Below are 11499 nucleotides of genomic sequence, written 5' to 3' on the forward strand. Positions count from 1 at the left end.
CTATTTTTTAAAAAAATATATAGCACTTCTCAATAAACTCACCCATCCATTTTTGTACAAAGCAAGAAGTGTTCCACTGTGCAACCTTTGTATTCTGGCTGTGGGCACCCCCTAGTGGCAAATTCATGGTACGAATGTGACAATACAGGGTTTTCACTTTAACTTGTGTTCATCTAGAGCAGAACACTCAGTATAAGTAGCATAGAAGTTGTAATTGTGATGCTCATTCTTTATTAAATGCTCTTTATTGAACCTTTTTTTAAAAAACAAACCAGGAGGTTTCCACTAGAAGATATCCCTTTGGACGAAAAGGAAGCAGCAAAGTGGCTCCATAAACTTTACCAGGAAAAGGTAAATCACTTGTCCTGCCTTTAAGATCTTATGGAATAATATGCTAAGTGAATGAATTCTCAAAGAAGACAGCATTGCTATATCTGTAAGGGAGCAACTAGATGTAATATGGAAGATCCTTCGTGGAAGATCTCCTATGATTCTTTTAACATAAACATGTCTTCTACCATGGGGAAAGTGCTTTGACATTTGTCCACATTCGTATCTCAAGATAAGGTGTGCAAAGCTGAATGTATATACTCTCTGTTAGACCATGGTGATGCGATATGTTGCTTCCTCCACAAATGGGGCCCCAATCCTGTCTTTTCTATATCATGTGAATTTTACTGAGCAATGGGGTTTCACAGTAGCAAAAAAATGGGGGGAATGGATATACTAACACTGAACAAAACATCAGGAATCTGATTTGTTCTAAAGATGATACTTCATTGTATGAGAGAGAATACTAATTCAAGAGAAAACTGTAACTTCTGCTAATAAAGGTTCCATTGGGTTGGGTGGCCTGTTTTCCTTCATTTTTCACATTCATCCCTAAGGCAGCATAGAAATAAAAATCCCACTGAAATCAATGGGGCTGATTTCTTAAGTGTTTTAGAATCTGCCCAAGTCGGATCCTCACCCCCACCAGATAAAGGGTTTGAGGGTTCTGTGCTAATCTGATCTGCAAGCTATGGTTCACCAGCAGCGCTGTGCATTCTTATTTGCTTCTTTACGCTGCCCTTGTCGGTGGAAATGGAAATAGTTGGAGACTAATTACCACGTATTGTATATAGCAGTTAAATCAGTGGGAAAAATAAAAGGTAACCTGATTCAGTTACAGCTCACTTGATGCAGCTCCCCTTAGGGCAGGGGTCTGGAACCTGCGGCTCCGGAGCCGCATGTGGCTCTTTTACACCTTTGCCGTGGCGCCGGGGCGGATACTAGCGAGGGGAGGAGGCGCATTGTGCGCCCTGACACTCCCCACTGTGGTGGGCGTTGTACTGGCTGTGACGTCGCATGGGGGCGGTGCGTGCGTTAGTCATGCACCGTCCCGACATCACCTTCCTGCCCGCCTGCCCGCTACATTGTAAGGGGCATGTACGCTGGTCACTGCATTGAAAGGGGGCATGTACGCTGGTCACTGCATTGAAAGGGGGCATGTACGCTGGTCACTGTTTTGAAGGGGAGTGAAGAACACACACACAAAAAAAGGTAACTTGTTAATTTAACGTTTATTTCTATGAGGAGGAGTAATTCTGAGGGGTCAAACAAAGAAATAATAAAAAAGTGACAAAAAAGTTGTTTTTATAATGACGAGTTTTGCGGCTCCCAGTTTTTTTTTTCTTCGGAAACGGGTCCAAGTGGCTCTTTTTGTCTTAAAGGTTGCAGACCCCTGCCTTAGGGGAATAATAAGCTTGAAACTGAAGATGGTTTTACACGGTAACAGCAACTTTTATGTAAGGGCTTGGTGCTGTAAGCCCATGAGCCTGGGGCTTGTATGGGCTCATGCAGTTCTAAAACCAAGGTTTTGGGTTACATGCAAATGCAGCCTAAGTTTACTACCTTCTAACTTTCTGCAATTGATTGTGTGAATGGGGCCCTGAATTCTCGGGGCTGCCTGAGAATAACTTGGATTCATCCATTGCCACATACTTCTAAGGACAAGTTGTGTTTTGTTTAAGCAGTAGCCATAACACTTGATGGGACTAACAGTAGTTTCAGGTTAACACTTCGTGACTAGGTTACATGAATAATGTAAAGTGTGACATTGACACACCTTTCAGCTTCCTGGGAGACTGTATTTTATTTATATTTTGTTTTCTTACCATATCCTGCCATTTAACCATCAGGGAACACCATCTCCTATCCAGACAGTGATGGCATTCAGAAGGCACAATGAATATAGAAAGGATTTGGTTGGCAATAGAGTAGCAGAGCCTAGTTTCACTAAAAAGGTGTTTTTGCTTTTTAAGTAATCATGATGGAACAGAAAATGCAGATTGCTCCTGCAGCAACGAGTACTGGGTCACAGAGACCTGCCACTCTGACCATATTAAAATGTACAGGCATTGAATGATATGAATGCACCCCTGTGTGTCCCCAAATTAGAAAGGTTTTTCTTTCTCTCTTCAAGGATGCTTTACAAGAGAAGTATAATCAAGAGGGTACATTTCCTGGAGAGCAAATCAAACCTCGCAGAAGACCATGGACTCTCCTCAATTTTCTGTTCTGGGCCACCATTGTCCTGTCTCCTCTTTTCAAATTTGGTTTTGGCATTTTTGCAAGCGGATCTCCTCTCCTGATTCTTTCATTCATGGGCTTTGTTGGAGCAGGTAATAAACGCTGAGCTGAATGTGTACATCTGTATCCTGTGATACAGCCAGGCCCCACAGTCATTTTCTCAGCTTGTTAGCTGACTTGCAGTGAGGTGGGGAAGGAAGATTGTGTTAAGACAAATTAGAACTGCATTTATCTATCTATCTATCTATCTATCTATCTATCTATCTATCTATCTATCTGTACTGGAAGACAGTGGTTGTTAGACCTAATAATTAGCACTTTGAGAAGTGTACTCAGAATATTGTCCAGTCGTACCTTGGTTCTCGAACAGAATGTGTTCCAGGAGTCTGTTCAACTGCCGGAAACGTTCAAACACCAAAGCATGGCTTCCGATTGGCTGCAGGAGCATCCTGCAGCCAATCAGAAGCCGTGGAAGCAGCTCCGGATGTTCAGCTTCTGAAAATTGTTAGAAAACCGGAACACTCACTTCCAGGTTTCGATCATCTGAGAGCCGATTTGTTCGGGAACCAATGCGTTTGATTATCTTTCCCAATCAAGAGCTCAGGATAGGTTGCCAGATACACTTCATTTTCTTTTTACAGTAGCCCCATGATAAGTTTAGGCTGAGCAACAGTTACTTCCCTAAGACCATCCAGACAAACCTAATACATTAGCCCTTGCATCACATAGACACCTATATATAGTTTTCTCCTTGTACTAAAGCCTGTGCTGTTTTAGGCTGCAATTCTGTTGTTGTTGTTGTCGTTGTTGTTGTATTTCTATATCACCCTTCATCTGAGGATCACTGGGCAGTTTACAGTATAAAAACAAAAAAAGTGTATAACATAGTAATAAACAAAAACAATGCTACACACACAGTTTGAATGGATTGTTAAATATATTTTTAAAATTAGTTTAATTGTTGTACCTGCTCTTGCCTTTTACTCCTTTGAGTCCTCATCAGATGCTTAATCTCTGCACTGGTGTTCTGTGCAGATGTAGCATTTAATCATACAAAATTCAGGGTCCTAAGGGGCTCATCTCTCATTCCAGTCCAGGGCCTGTGGGGCCTGCAGCACTGCAGATGTTGTTGCACTCCTGTGCCCATCAGTCCCAGCCATCATGGCCAATGGGAACAATGGGAATTGTAGTCCAACAACTTCTGGTAAGCCACGGGTAGGAATGGGTACCAATTTTGGTTTCTCTCTGTCTCTCATCTTTCCAACCTTAAAGTTAAGTTCTCCACATTTTCACATCTGTTTGCAATTAAAAAAAATAAAATCTGCAAATGGAGTGCAGTTTTCTCCTAATATACATATCATACTATGCAATTTTGCCAATACATGCATTTTATTTTCCTTAGTATTTTAATATCCCATAATATCGTACATTTATGTATGTTGTTTTCACAAAGATATGTATTCATATGCACAGTTAACCTTTGCGTGTGCATTTTTGTTCACATTACTTGGCTAGAAAACGGCACTGGAAATTTAGAAAGATGTCTGACATTCAGTTTGTATATTATTTTGGTTATTGCAAATTAATTTGATTCACCTTTAAATACAAACTGAATAAAATTTCTTCCCTATCCCTGGCCGTAGTTTCCCTGTCCCTTTTTGGTTCCTATTGGCTGTTTGTAGATAACTTTAAAACAAGTGAAAACTCAGAAGTGGAGTTTATGGGATTGGGTATTGTCAGGGTAGTGCGGAGTGGGATTTCTAGTAGCTGGGGCTTTAGCATGCTGAGTTGGTCCTTCCTCTTTCTAACAGCTAGGAATTGGGGGTTGGGGGTTGGTGTAGAATGAATCAGCACAACACACACATATATATATACCCATACCCATACACACACACAGCCCAATGTGCATGGGTGTACACACACATTATGCATATGCGCACATTATGCTACCTTCTCTATAGTTTACTTTTCAGTATATAACAGATCATTAATTGACAAGGAGTGGCGTAACTCAGTCATCTCTCTTTCCTTTCTGTTTTAAAGCTTCATTTGGAGTTCGCAGACTGATCGGCGTAACAGAAATAGAAAAAGGCTCCAGCTACGGCAACCAAGAATTCAAGAAAAAGGAATAACTTCACAGATACAGTTCCAAACATATAACAAGACTATGGTATCAAATTAACTTCATTGAAAGAAAGACACTTAGAAAACTTATCTTTTTTTTCTTATTAACTGATAACTACTAATACTTGAGCCAAGACTAAAGAAATTGGAAGATTCAAGAGGAAGAGGAAACAGTTGACTACTTACCTGCCCAAGGATCCCTGTGTTCATAAGTTTGGGGAGAAAAAAATATCTGGGCTAATATTTTGTTTTATTTTTGGCTTTCTTGTGGGTGGGAGGGGGAACTAATGGGTGTAGCTACATGCGTCTTCAGATAAACTGGTTTGTCTTTCAAGAGTACAACACTTGCTCGCAAGAGGAGCTACTGAATGTTTCTTCTTGCTAAAACTAATATTTTCTTATTCATGGCATCTTTTTTTAAAAAAACAAACAAGCAAGGCAGCATGAATTGCAGCAAAACACAATCTCCAGTTGACTAACAGCTGCTCCTCGAGGAGGAAGCAGTTTGGAAAAGCTACTTCATCCTTGCAGATGTTTTATTTGCAGATGTTTTATTTTTAGGTTAATATTTATTCATTTCTGTACACCCGTGGCGTTCCAATGGCAGCAGTACCTGACTGATAAGCACATACTTTGAACAAGGCACTAGAATTAATGCGGTTCCAGGCTTCCCTACTCGACAAACACATTCCTTACCCCTCATGCACTCCCAGCTGAAACAAGAATGTGCTTAGCTCAGTTTCCTACATAGATTTGCTATTTCTTTCTTTAAAAAAACAAAACAAAAAGCTTATATGATGACCCTGAAATTGTTACCAGTATGACTATGGCTGCTCAGTCATTTCATCTTGGCAGTTCTACCCCCACTGCAAAAAAAAGAAAGTCTGTTCTCAGAATCTCCTGTATGGCTTGTGGTGAAAAACAGCATAAAACAACAGATGAACCTGGAACGAAATTGTATTCAAAAAGCTACTAATTGTAGTAGATAACACAGGGCTGGTACTGTACCTCTGCAGCCTTCAGCACACTTACTTGGAAGGAAACACTACTGATTTCAGGTCAAAATTTCTTCCAGGCAAATGTGTTTAGGGCTGGAATGTCAGTTTGCCTACATTATCACGGGATATTGCCAGGTCATCCAGCAATCAATGAAGCTTTTTTAAAAGGTTCAGACTTATTGAGGATTTTTTGCTGCACATTAAGAGCTACCGGAACACATATAAGAGCTAAATAGAAAGGTTCGTGATGTGGTGGCTGCCCTCAGTCACAATGCATTGAGGTTGCTTCCCTGTGGAAAGCTATTTGTTTGCTTGACACAGCCTTCAAGCCAACCATGTTTTGACTGGCACAGCATCTCTAGGTTTACTCCATATAACGAATGTTGTAGGTGAATGACTAGTCACAAAGTCTCCCTTCAGATACTGTTTTGTGTGCAGCTGCCTTTAATAGGGCTTTGCAAATTGATTTCTGCATCACAGAAATATTTGAAAGTATATGGCAGTGGCATATATCATCTTCCAGTGCTGGGACCAAATTTTGCAATCAGATCCGCACCCAAAAAACAAACAAACAAAAACAATAGGAATTAAGCTTTATAAATGGGATTCAAAGCAGAATTGGGCCCCTACTGCTCCTTATGATGTGATAGTAACACACACATCCTCTCATAGCCAGGGGTAAATGTGTGACATCTTACTTTCCAAATGTTAGCATTTTTTAATTATTCTTATTCCTCACTTGCAGGAGCTCGTTTTGAGAATACTTTTATGTGCGACTTGTGGAAAGATTATTTGCGGAAACGGCTTATCTTAGCTTTCTCATGCTGATGAATGTTTTCTTAGGGATTTCTACGTGAAAAGTTTTTGGAATTGTCCTATGGAGCCATGATCAAAACAACCAATATCCAAACATGTAGAAATTGGCATGCAAGAGAATGGTCCATGCAGCTAGAACACTGCGCTACCAGTTCCTTTTTCTGCAGAGACAAGCCATTTTTCAAATAAAGCGGTTGCTTGCCTCTTCAGTGAGGGAACTACTATTGCAGAAAAAGATCTTCATTGTCTTCTTAAGTCACAGCCCACAGTATCCATGAATTTTGCTTTCCCCCAGCATAACATTGTACTGTCAGTCCCGGAATAGGTAAGCTACGCTTCCTGAAAGGGGATAAAATCTACCCTGACTGTAAGGGCAGACAACTTATTAACTTCATTGGAAGTTGAACCTGTGCTTCTTGGAGAGAATCCAGCCATGACTATTTTTTACTTAGTAAATATATTCTGCTTTTTGTTTTGTTTTTAAAGAGTTAGACAGCTAAGCAGAGAGCTTTCCTCTCTGTTATCTAACCAGAGGACTGAACAGACAGGATTGTGTTTTTTAAAAGTACTTGGTAAATAACACTTCCTTGTTGGAAAGGTTTTTTTCTTTCCTCCGTTTAACAGATGCTGTATAATTGCTTTCTGAAGAAGATGTTGAATATATTTTAAATGCACTAAATAACAAAAACAAAGTGGGAAAGTCCCCTGGCTGTGCATTTCTATTACTTGTGAGCAAGGAGTTCTGTATTGATAGATAAGGCCAGACACTGTAACAGAATTAAGTGGGGGGCTGGCGGGGGTCGTGCAGGAAGAAATGTTGCAAGGAAGCAAAGAGTGTACAGATCTGTTAAAATAGGTGTCCAGCCTCCATTTAGCGCAAATGGCTCCTGCTAAAAGGTATTGGGAGTACTGCATGTACATTATGGAGAGAAAAAGCAGATGTTTTCCTTCTGTTTTGTTTTCATATCATGACATTTTGATCATATTTTCTTTTTGAAGACATAGCAAAGTATACATTAATTTGTTTGCAGTTTTAGAAAGACATATCCGTTTTGAAAACTGAAGTGTACAACATGGCACAATCTAGTACATGGCAGCTCATCTTTTTGGCTTGAAATTTTGGTTTGTCTCTTCAAATAGTTTTTTATATAAATATGCAGAGTACGTGTGAGAGAGTATTACTGGAAACAGCAGTAAGTGTGTCTCATGAAGAATATCAAGCGGTTTGGGTTGGAACAGTGAGCATAGATTTTATACCTTACACTATTTTCTTCTGGTTTAATAGAACATAGCTTGTATATTTGACTACCAAGCCCTTTGAGAGCAATAATAAACAAAATATATCATGAACTTTTTCTTTTTCTTTTTCTTTTGGTCTTTCTTCATTATTCAATTTTAATCATTATTAGAATGTGGCAGCCGTTTCCCCTTTCCTTCCATTGTCAGCACTCCATTTGTGTTTTGATGTCTTGGATTAAAATGTAACTTTTAAATGCATAGGCTGGCATCCAAAGACATGCTTGAGATATATTCAAGAGCTTGAGCATGCCCCGTGAGGTTGGTTTGTTTTTCATTTCCCGCAGCCGACACAATGCCATATTGCGCCTCTTCCTTTAACTTTGACACCTGAGATGTGTGCTTTCAGTACCCACCCTGGGACCTGCTGGCAAAGGGCAGGTAATAAATACTATTATTATTATTATTATTATTATTATTATTATTATTATGAATAAGAAGCCAGAGGGAGTCTTGCAACACAGCATCGAGGGAAAGGGGTTCCTGCTCATCAAGAAACACATTTAACCTTATTCTTCCACCAGGGACCATACCAAACTACCCACACAGTTGTTTGGATCTGTGCCGTTTGCTGCAAGCCATTCTGCCATTAGGTGCTCCAAAATTTTGTTGGTTTTAATGGGCCTTAGCTATAAGTTGCATTGGCTCCAGGCTAAGTTAGTTCCCCTTGAAATCCATGGGACTGGAGTAATTAGCTTGTCTGATTTAATTGTATCTTGCCTGAAATTGCTCTGGAAGAAGAGCAGCAGCCCAGAACGTGTAGGGCGCATTACGCTTCTTGCCAACTCCTGTTTTGTTTTCAACGACAGAACATCGGCATTTGCTCCATTTTCATGATACTTCCAATTTACATAGATGCCAGCCTGCAGCCAGTGGGATTTTGTGGCAGATCAGGACTGCTTCCTGGTCTGGTGTTGGCATTCAGTCCAATCTGCTTCCTAGCTGCTATTAGCTCCCAAGCTAAGAGGTAAAATTGCCCCACCAAAAAATGTACTGAGCAGCAAGAATACAACATTTTGGATTTGATCTTGCCAAATAGTTTTCCGGTAGCTCACACGGTGGTGGCCGAAAGGCATGGTTTGTTCCATCACTGTGTGTGCTTTATCGTGCCCTTTTGTTGGTCTTCCTCTGATTTGTATCCTGTTTCCATTCCTCATGCTGCTGCTCCTGTAGTCTCTTCAGCCTCTGGTTTCCTCTTCTTTCCCCTTCCATTTTGCTCTCTTTCTCTTGTCTGAAGCTTTAAAGCTTTTGCTTCTTAAACATAAAGCTTCCCATACTCTTCTTCCACCCTCTCTTCTTTGCTTCTCACCACCCCCTTATTCATTTATTGTTGCCAGTCTTCCTAAATCTAGAATCACTTCCTTTTCTCCTTTCCGTTTGTTTTAATTATTTCGTTTTTATCCCACTCTTCACTGAAGGAGCTCAGGGCAACAAACACTGCTTCTCCCCAGTGCAGAGATTTAAGCTGAGAGTAACTGGCTCAAGGTCACCTAAGCCACATCCACACCATATGTTTAAAGCATGACTATACCACTGGGTGGTGCTGTGGGTTAAACCACAGGGCCTAGGACTTGCTGATCAGAAGGTCGGCAGTTCGAATCCCCCGACGGGGTGAGCTCCCGTTGCTCGGTCCCAGCTCCTGCCAACCTAGCAGTTTGAAAGCACGTCAGAATGCAAGTAGATAAATAGGTACCGCTCTGGCGGGAAGGTAAACGGCGTTTCTGTGCGCTGCTCTGGTTCACCAGAAGCGGCTTAGTCATGCTGGCCACATGACCCGGAAGCTGTACGCCTGCTCCCTTGGCCAATAAAGCGAGATGAGCGCCGCAACCCCAGAGTCGGCCACGACTGGACCTAATGGTCAGAGGTCCCTTTACCTTTTTTATACCACTTTTAACAGCCGTGACTTCCTGCAAAGAATCCCAGGAACTGTAGTTTAAGGGTGCTGAGTTGTCAGCGGATCTCTATTCCCCTTGCAGAGCTACAATTCTCAGAGTTCCCTGGACAGATTGTTAAACCACTCTGGGAGGAGAAGAAGGGTCTCCTACAACTCTTGTCACCCTTAACAAACTTCAGTTCCCAGAATGCTTTGGGGAAAGCTATGACTATTAAAGTGGTATAATAGTGCTTTGACTGTATTGTGTGGGTGTGACCCTAATGAGCTTCATGGAGACATAGGAATTAGAACCCAGTTTTCTCTAGTCCTAGGCCAAGTCTCTAGCCTTACTACACTTTGACTCCCTGGGCTCTTTACACTGGCTGCAGCCAAATTCTAGAAATGAACCCTGAGGTTCTTTCTCATCCTTTAAAGCATATCTAAATCTTCCCGTAGCCTTTCAACTCTCCCTTCCCCTAGTTCCCTTTCCTTTTGTCATAGAGTTTTAGAAACCAGCTTGCAAGTAGGGGTGTATCTGGTAGCAAAGCGACAACTGACACGTTACAACTTTCTCATTCTCTTATTGACCTTTTATTTATTTTGATGGTACTAAGAACAAACCGGTACATTTTTAAACAAATTGTTTAAATAAGCAATTAGTGCTGTACTGCGCAATTAGGACTGCAGTCCTAGATCCACTTCCTTGGGAGTAAGCCCCTTTGAACTCAATGGTACACCCACAAAGGTTGCTCTGTGGGAAAGAATCACACCTGTCTTCTCTCATACCCAGGATGTGCTGTTCTGACTAGCTCCTCTATTGCACTGTGTTCTGTACGGTAGGCAAAGGATAGAACGTGATTGCAAGACACCTGTAGGTAAAGAAGGGGAATGGTGTAGGAAGACGCAATGTCCAAAGCCTTGGAGAACACCTACAACCCCCATCAGCCACAGCCAGCATGGGCAATAGTTGGGGTTGATGGGAGTTGTAGTCTAGCTACACTTGCAGAGCCACAGAGCCAATGTCAATTTGATACGGTAAGAACTAATGATTCACCTTCACCCCATTACTTAACAACTAGAAAGCTGGGTGTCCCATTGTCCAGCACCTTACAACAGTGCTTGGGCTGACTTCAGTCTTGAGAGTTCTGCTTACTAGGATTCCCGTGACCTCCTAATAATGCGTTACAGCAAGAGGACATGCCATTATTTGAAACAGACGAGCCACAAGTAATCTGCAATCCCGAGTGTGCACTCTTTCTTCAGAATATAAGAAGTGCCTTGCTGGATCAAACCTAGCTCACCCTAGGTTTTGAGAATCCCAGCAGATATTAGAGAAATTGGGCATGGTCTCCAAGTTTCCAGGACAAAGTGCTCTCTCTCTCTTTTACTGCAGTACTTGCTGACACAAAGAGGAAACATTTTCCACATCGTGTTTTGAAGCATAAGCCTTATGTTGGTATAAGATCTTTTCAATAATGTTTGTTGTGCAATTTTCAGCAGCTGCCAAAACTACATTATCAATGTTTTTATTTTAAATTTGTATTCGTCAAATGACAACCGTGCTTTAAATTCCAAAGAATGTAATTTCAATAAATCACGTTTGTTCAAGATCTGCAATTCTCACTGGAAATAACTAATGAGAACAGAAAGCTGCAGCAGTTCCCATTACGTTATTGTTTGATCGCATTCGCTGGATTTTTACTTTCCTTTGTTCCCTTTGTAACCCCACCCTTGTTAAAGGAAGCTCTCATAAGTAATGGGGGGCAAGCAGGAAAAAAATATGCACCTCGTACTCCTTAGCATTTTTACAGTGCAATCCTA

At 41.2% G+C, this 11499-nt stretch overlaps 1 protein-coding gene across 6 annotated transcripts in view; it reads left to right on the top strand.

Moving 5' to 3' along the window:
* The window catches only part of AGPAT3 (1-acylglycerol-3-phosphate O-acyltransferase 3), an 88275-nt gene extending 80416 nt beyond the window's left edge, over nucleotides 1-7859 (top strand). For all 6 annotated transcript variants that reach the window (XM_081003781.1, XM_081003783.1, XM_081003782.1 and 3 more), the window contains 3 exons: nucleotides 276-351; nucleotides 2465-2663; nucleotides 4615-7859. In XM_081003781.1, coding sequence (XP_080859907.1) covers nucleotides 276-351; nucleotides 2465-2663; nucleotides 4615-4703 — 364 coding nt within the window. In that variant the 3' untranslated portion in view covers nucleotides 4704-7859. The remainder of the gene's footprint in view (nucleotides 1-275; nucleotides 352-2464; nucleotides 2664-4614) is intronic.
* Nucleotides 7860-11499: the final 3640 nt, after the last annotated feature.

Source organism: Podarcis pityusensis (assembly GCF_964106645.2).
Source record: "Podarcis pityusensis genome assembly, chromosome: 4".
In the NCBI taxonomy this organism is placed as follows: domain Eukaryota; kingdom Metazoa; phylum Chordata; class Lepidosauria; order Squamata; family Lacertidae; genus Podarcis; species Podarcis pityusensis.